Here is an 8540-nt window from a genome sequence, read left to right on the forward strand (position 1 = left end):
AACACAGAGGTCATATTATAACCTTTAAGAAGCAAAATACGGATGTGTTATAATGTTCACATGAAGAATTCAGCAGATTGCAATTCTGTAGTAGATTAGTGATGTTGGTACAGGATATTTGTACAACAGTTTCGTATCTGGATTTTAAGTCATTAAAAGCTAGTCAATCATTCAAGGTAACCAAACCATATTCAAAGTCTGAAAAGTTTTATTGTTGGACTAGCCTTCTCTTTGAAATAAAGACATGTTTGAACTATGCTTCCTTAGCTTTAATGAGATATCAGAAGCATCTCTAAAAAGAAATCTAAAAATCTCATTGAGGTCAATATGTTCTTGCTTCCTGTGCAGGAAAATGATGGGGAGGATAATTTTTCAAATTCAAATTCAAATTTTTATTTGTCACATACACAGTCATACACAGTACGATATGCAGTGAAATACTTACACAACTGCTCGTGACCTGAAGAAGAAGAAAAAAAGGCTATGAATAAGATAGGAAATAAATATGAAAAATTAAAAAGGGTAAATTTAACAAGGAAGGAATAAAATAAAATATAAAAATTAAAGTTAAAAATGAAATAACTGTACAACAAATACACAATACACAGTATAGAAATATATAAGAATGTATGAAGAAATATAAATATATATATATACAATAACAGCAGCAAACAGTGCAAATATGCTTAAAGTGATTTAATGATGAAGTGATTATTGAAAACAATGTCCAGAATGTCTAGTGTGTGTGTGTGTGTGTGTGTGTGTGTGTGTGTGTGTGTGTGTGTGTGTGTGTGTGTCTGTGTGTGAAAACCATATGTGTGGGTCGGTACTATGTGGTGGTGTGATTGAGAGACCGTATTGCCTGCGGGAAGAAGCTCCTCCTCAGTCTCTCTGTGTTGGTCTTCAGGGAGCGGAATCGCTTTCCTGACCTCAACAGAGAGAACAGTCTGTTGTTGGGATGGCTGAGGTCCTTCACGATCTTCCTGGCCTTGGTCCAGCACCGCCGGGAAATTTGACCAAAGCAGGTTACAAAATCTTTTCTTCTGATAAGGTAAAACTTCTGAGGCCTGTTGTGTGACAAGTAAATAAATCTTTGTATATTGTTTAGGGTCAGGAACGTACCCACTGTTCTCTCTGCTCCCCGGCTATAGAGGACACCCGGCCTTTTCCACCATGGTTTCAAAACTCTGCAGCCAAACACCGGCCATGCCCCGCTGTCAGCTGTCACACACTATTCTCACTGAGAAAAACTGGTAAACATCATATCAGTACTATTTATATATAAATGAATAATTATTTTATTCATATTCCACTATTCAAAAAGTGTAGGTGACTAATCCGTGGGAATAAAGCAAGACAACCAAGTATAAATGAGGAAATACATCCTGCACTCAGGTTGAGAATCAATTTTACGTTTTAAACTGTTTTGCTCAACAAAGCCATCATAAATATAATTATTTTTGAACTCCCATAGAAACAGTTTCTATTCCCTGTGGAAGAAATGCCAAATTTCTATTAGAGATGAGGGGGTCTCTCTCTGTTCCCCTTTACTTTCAGTGACTACAACCTGCTGGGTTTTTTTACAACAGAAAATGAGCGCTGGTTGTTTGCTGTGAAATAGTTTTCTGAGGCATGGTGAAACCTGCTGCATGTACCTGCAAGCACAAAACTTTCAGAGTGGTGTAAAATATTTCTTGCTGTGGGATATCAGGGGTTTTTTTTCTCAACATGCTTAAAACAATATCAACTGAAAATTAAATACTACAGTGAAAAGAAACATATATTTCCAATCCATATAGGCATGGGAAGTAAAAGTGTTAATAAGTAAGGTTGTTGCAGAAATACATACTATTTGGATTTTTTTTTCTTTTTATTATGTCACCATAATTTTGTGAAATCTTGAGACATTGTTGGGATTTCGTTTAAGTTTATCCCTCTGTTTCCTGTCTTAACTTTCTTTGTTTTCACAGGTTTCACTATGCAGCTCGTATCTGGGATGGTGTGAAAAAGTCCTCTGCCCTCTCTGAATACAGTCGTCTGCTCTGCTGACACGTGTTTAACTGCTCTTATGTACAGTTTTATTTCACTGATCAGATCACACAAAGACAAAAGAAGTGCAGCTGAATGGGATGTTTGAAAAAAACATCAAAGGGGCATAAAATAAATATAATTATTCAGACTTTGAGTCCTGCTTGTTCTATAGTGTCCTGGGACTCTCCTCAGGAATTCTGATAGTTACAGATAAAGTTACAGCCTGTGCAGAGGTGGTGAGCAGGAAAAGAAAGTGTCTTCTCTCAGCACATGTCTAATAAAAATGCGAGAATAGTTTTTAAATTCAAGTCATTCTTGACTGTGTTTCAGTTTTGATGCACTGATAGTTGAAAATACAGATTTGTGTCTTTTTTATTACCTTTTTTGAAAAGATAAGGGGAAACGTGCAAGTGAATAATATACCACTGAAAACTGGTGTGTCTGGTTTTGATTGATATATGCTGTAAGATAGAATGCATGTGGCAATAACGGTTACATACATTTTGTGTGGTCGTCGGTGACTTTCATTTCTCATGAATCACAGTCAGTTTTGTTTTTCATTCAGTGCAAGAAATTAAGCTGTCGTCAAGAACTACCACACAGAGTGATTACATGGTTAAAGCATACTCTGCTGACATTTGAAACAGTCACTGGTCATCAAAGACAAAAAAAACAAAACAAACATTTTACGTCTGTTCTTGAAGAAAATGATTTGCAGCCTAAAATATTTCAGCAATAGAATTAAACAGCTTCACAGAATATTCCATTAAATATATGATACAAAAATCAATAAAGCAATATAATAACACTAAAATTTCAAACAAATACACAAAATTAAAACTGAAACAACATGTTTTCAAACTAGTTTTAATAGAATCCCATCAGGACTAAAAGAAAAATGCAGCATAGATGTTATTCTAATTTAACAGTGGAGATTTCTAACTAATACCAATTTAATTATTTAGACTCAAAAACACTGAGTTATAGGTTCTTTGATGTCTTTGCCCAGTTGGTTATTTAACTTTGCAAACAAAAGAAGAAAAGCTACATGGAACACAGAGGTCATATTATAACCTTTAAGAAGCAAAATACGGATGTGTTATAATGTTCACATGAAGAATTCAGCAGATTGCAATTCTGTAGTAGATTAGTGATGTTGGTACAGGATATTTGTACAACAGTTTCGTATCTGGATTTTAAGTCATTAAAAGCTAGTCAATCATTCAAGGTAACCAAACCATATTCAAAGTCTGAAAAGTTTTATTGTTGGACTAGCCTTCTCTTTGAAATAAAGACATGTTTGAACTATGCTTCCTTAGCTTTAATGAGATATCAGAAGCATCTCTAAAAAGAAATCTAAAAATCTCATTGAGGTCAATATGTTCTTGCTTCCTGTGCAGGAAAATGATGGGGAGGATAATTTTTCAAATTCAAATTCAAATTTTTATTTGTCACATACACAGTCATACACAGTACGATATGCAGTGAAATACTTACACAACTGCTCGTGACCTGAAGAAGAAAAAAAAAGGCTATGAATAAGATAGGAAATAAATATGAAAAATTAAAAAGGGTAAATTTAACAAGGAAGGAATAAAATAAAATATAAAAATTAAAGTTAAAAATGAAATAACTGTACAACAAATACACAATACACAGTATAGAAATATATAAGAATGTATGAAGAAATATAAATATATATATATACAATAACAGCAGCAAACAGTGCAAATATGCTTAAAGTGATTTAAATAATAATAATAATTTCCCCCAGGGATCAATAAAGTATTCTGATTCTGATTCTGATTCTAATGATGATACGGGCGACACGGGCGGTTGCCCGGGGCGGCATCGTGGTGGGGGGAGCCATCACGCGCATGTTGACCCGATGTCATGCCAGCCCATATTGGGAATGGTACAGGCACCGATCGGTTTTCTATCGCCCATTTGCTGGGAGTAAGGGCGCCCTCCGTTTGCGAGGTGCGCCTGCTGCTTGCAGCACAGGGAGGAGAGGGCGGGGCGGCGGGGGATTATCTGGCTGGAGCAGCATCTAATAACCAACTCGCGAAATAAAGCAAAATAAAAACAAACTAACAAACACGAAAACACCAGACATTATGATACAGACTTATAATTTGCGCTGATGTTTTTTCGAAATTCTATATGCGAAAAGTGAGCGCGAGAGCCCTCGGTGCGTCTGCTTGCTGCTGAAGTCAAAGTAAACTTTATTGTCATCTCCGCTACATACAGTCCAGTATATAGAGAGACGAGACGACGAGGCTCCAGTTACAGCAGTGCAAGTAAACAAACAACAAATATAAGAAGAGTAAGGAAATAAATATACACTTTAGGACCAGGGGTAAAGGGATCAATAACAATTTAAAATTCATAATTTACAGTTTGATGATTTAAAGTCTCACACACAACCCGTGGAAAGGGGAGGAGAGTCCTGCTGCTTCCAAGTAGACCACATTTCATTCATAATGTTGTAAATCCAAGCCTATTATGTATTCATGATTTGAATCCTGGGTTGTGCGAAATCCTCGAAATAAATAGACAAAGTGAACTAAGGTGTAGGTTTATTAGGTTATGTTGTGGTGATCCCTGAGTTGGGGGATGGGTGTTCATACTGGAGTGTAAAATTAAAACCAATGGAAGATGGACAAGAAAAGTTCAAAGCCATCATTTCTTCAGTTTAGAATAACGAAAAAAGAAGAGGAGGAGAAACGAGCAAAAGATACAGGCAAGCAGATATGTCATTAGATAATGGCAGGTCATCCTGAAACAATCAGAATCAGAATACTTTATTAATCCCTAAGGAAATGATGTGGGTTACAGTTGCTCCAAAAAGAAATGGTAAAAATAGTAACAGTAACAGAATAAACTCCAAACATTACATTATGTTACCGATTTTAATATTAATTAGTCAGTGTCAATTGTTGAGTTGTTCTGTTCTCATTGTATGATGAATTATGATGGCTGTTTGGTGGCTGTTTGCATACTATGCGCACTCTCTCTCACTTCATATGTGTGTGTGTTTCTCTGGTGAAATTCAGTATGGTTCCGACAACAGTTTTATGCTAATGTATAATCCTTAATATGTTTTATGTGTGTGTGTTGGGGGGGGGGGGGGGGGGGGGGGGGGCGGGGCGCCAGAGGGAGTGTTCGCCCAGGGCGCCAAACAGGCTAGGACCGCCACTGTTGGTACAGGATATTTGTACAACAGTTTCGTATCTGGATTTTAAGTCAAAGCTAGTCAATCATTCAAGGTAACCAAACCATATTCAAAGTCTGAAAAGTTTTATTGTTGGACTAGCCTTCTCTTTGAAATAAAGACATGTTTGAACTATGCTTCCTTATTACCAGCTTTAATGAGATATCAGAAGCATCTCTAAAAAGAAACCTAAAAATCTCATTGAGGTCAATATGTTCTTGCTTCCTGTGCAGGAAAATGATGGGGAGGATAATTTTTCAAATTCAAATTCAAATTTTTATTTGTCACATACACAGTCATACACAGTACGATATGCAGTGAAATACTTACACAACTGCTCGTGACCTGAAGAAGAAGAAAAAAAAGGCTATGAATAAGATAGGAAATAAATATGAAAAATTAAAAAGGGTAAATTTAACAAGGAAGGAATAAAATAAAATATAAAAATTAAAGTTAAAAATGAAATAACTGTACAACAACAAATTAGAATGAAGGGTAAATTTAACTGGGAAAGAATAAGATAAAATATATAAATTAAAGTTGAAAATAAAATAACTGTACAACAAAAAAGTCCTCGGCCCTCTCTGAATACAGTCGTCTGCTCGTCACAAAGACGAAAGAAGTGCAGCTGAATGGGATGTTTGAAAAAAACATCACTGGGGCATAAAATAAATATAATTATTCAGACTTTGAGTCCTGCTTGTTCTATAGTGTCCTGGGACTCTCCTCAGGAATTCTGATAGTTACAGATAAAGTTACAGCCTGTGCAGAGGTGGTGAGCAGGAAAAGAAAGTGTCTTCTCTCAGCACATGTCTAATAAAAATGCGAGAATAGTTTTTAAATTCAAGTCATTCTTGACTGTGTTTCAGTTTTGATGCACTGATAGTTGAAAATACAGATTTGTGTCTTTTTTATTACCTTTTTTGAAAAGATAAGGGGAAACGTGCAAGTTAATAATATACCACTGAAAACTGGTGTGTCTGGTTTTGATTGATATATGCTGTAAGATAGAATGCATGTGGCAATAACGGTTACATACCTTTTGTGTGGTTGTCGGTGACTTTCATTTCTCATGAATCACAGTCAGTTTTGTTTTTCATTCAGTTCATTCAAGAAACAAACATTTTACGTCTGTTCTCAAAGAAAATGATTTGCAGCCTAAAAATATTTCAGCAGATAGAGAATTAAGCAATTTAAAAACTTTACCATTCACTTAACTTGAATTATGTGGAAAAATAATTCAAATTCTTATTCAAAGGACTGTTTTTTGATAGTCAGGTTCCTTCACTGTCAAAGGCAGAATTAAGGAGTGGTCAGAGATAGGAGACCACTCCCCTCGATGAGAATTGCTTATAACCCGAACACAAACTAAAGTAGAATTCACTTATGTCTGACCGCTCCACAATGCAGAACCTTGTGCTGATCCTTGGGATCGTGCTGCTCCCTAGAGGCAAGTTTTTCTTCAGTTATCTGTTCTTTTGAAGAAAGTTCTGTAATATTCAATGAAACATTTTCTTTTTTAATGCTTCTACAACATGTTTTAGTACAACCCAGTAAACGTTTGTCTACGTTCTACAAATTATTATACTAATTACTGTACTGTTTGCCCTTTATTTTTTAAACGGTTCATTTTAGTGAATGTTTTAGAATATGTCCATGCATTGGAAGCAAGAAAAATTTCACTTATCTTTATCTTTGTTTTATCAGCCTGTGCCTTGAAATGTTACGAATGCATACCGGACCTCTCTGGAAGCTGCGCTCAGACAACAAAAGAATGTCCTTCCAACACTCAGTGTGGATCAGTAAGAGTGACTTCATATGCAGGTTTGATATTTTATAGTTTTTATTTTATTCTTCTTTTGAACTGGTTCAGTTTTCAATGGTTCCTCTTTTTGTTGCAGGTAATTCAAAATTGGTTGATATTAAAGCGAAAAGTTGTGCTGCGGCTGAGGAGTGTGTTCAGGCCTCAATCAACTTTGGAGTTTCTCAAACTCTACTGACCAGCAAGTGTTGCACCTCTGATCTTTGCAACTCTCAAGATGCCCCTGGTAATTTCTATCACGCTTCTTGGTATTTTGAAATGTAATTTCCTGTCCTTGAAAGTAAAAAAAAAAAAGAAAAATTTATTTATTTTTATTAAATATGTTGAGAAAGTTTTGAAGTGGGTCAAAACCTTTCTTTCAATCGTCGTATTCGCTTGAACAGATGAGGTCAAAATTATCAATCTGTAAAAATTTCCTGATTAAAAAATCTCAAACAATAAACATATTAATAACATAAATGGTTTTTCTTTTGTTTTCTGTTGTTTTTTTTGTTTGTTTTATTGCTGATGTTTTTGGCACACAGTTAAAATAAGGAGGGGAACAAATATTACAAATATTTCTGTATTCAACAGAGGGCAGCATCTCATCTCCAAATGGGAAAAAGTGCTTCCAATGTGTTGGAAACGATTGCACAAAAACTCTAAATTGCAATGGAGATGAGGACCACTGCATCTCAACAAGAGGTAACAGGCCGACAGCATTCAATGTCTGCATGTTTGTTCTTTTCTGCTCAGTGATTCAGTGATTCCCTCTTTTCATTTCCTCAGTGACTTCAGGAGGGCAAAAGGTGACTGTAAAGGGCTGCGCCTCCAAGGTGGTTTGCTCAAGCACACAATCTGCACAGATTGCAGGAATCATAGGAACAGAAATCAGCTGCTGCCAGGGTGACCTCTGCAACAGTGCCATCAGTACAACTGCTGGCCTTCTGCTCTTTGTGACACCGCTGATCTCTCTGGTCTTGTTCTCTTAGCTGATGGAAACAACAACATCACAGCCGAGCTTTTCTTATGACTGTCACAATGTTGCCTCTCATTTCACCAGAGCTTAAAAAATAACTACATTTTTGTAACTAAACATAATTTTTGGTTTGTGGAGAAAATAAATGAATACATTTCTTAAAGTCCTGTACATTTCTCTATTTTCTTTAAGTCAATATTATCGGCTATCAAATTAATAAGACATATACAAAAAATATGGTTGAAATAATCAACACTTGGCTGACTTTTATCATAGATATTAGCCAGAGATTTATTTTTCTAGAACGTAGATTATTCTGTCCCAATATTTAACTGCATTTGTTACTCACTGCTTTAAAGGTTAATGTTGGAAATGGGTAGAATTATATTTTATATTTTCTCCATCTAATGGACAAATCTTTTTATAGTATACAGTTTAAACATAGACTTTATTAACCCCACACTGGGGAAATTCACATGTTACAGCATCACATGTGTCAGGAAGAAAAGTGAATA

General features: G+C 35.6%; 1 protein-coding gene and 1 long non-coding RNA gene across 2 annotated transcripts; both read left to right on the forward strand.

Annotated features, from left to right (window-relative positions):
* The first annotated feature begins 849 nt into the window (after positions 1–849).
* Positions 850–2313, forward strand: LOC146658875 (uncharacterized). The gene is made up of 3 exons (XR_014913687.1): positions 850–1025; positions 1109–1253; positions 1971–2313. It is a non-coding gene; the product is annotated as an uncharacterized LOC146658875 (long non-coding RNA).
* A 4265-nt stretch (positions 2314–6578) lies between these two features.
* LOC146658876 (uncharacterized) lies at positions 6579–8165 on the forward strand. The gene is made up of 5 exons (XM_085422630.1): positions 6579–6695; positions 6953–7069; positions 7147–7293; positions 7641–7751; positions 7836–8165. The coding sequence occupies exons 1-5, from the start codon at positions 6632–6634 to the stop codon at positions 8036–8038; spliced, it is 642 nt and encodes a 213-aa protein (XP_085278756.1). The 5' UTR covers positions 6579–6631; the 3' UTR covers positions 8039–8165.
* The last annotated feature ends 375 nt before the right edge of the window (positions 8166–8540 follow it).

This window comes from Rhamphochromis longiceps, linkage group LG11 (assembly GCF_057381845.1).
Source record: "Rhamphochromis longiceps isolate RC_006_pf linkage group LG11, R_longiceps_female_GT1.1, whole genome shotgun sequence".
NCBI classification, from domain to species: domain Eukaryota; kingdom Metazoa; phylum Chordata; class Actinopteri; order Cichliformes; family Cichlidae; genus Rhamphochromis; species Rhamphochromis longiceps.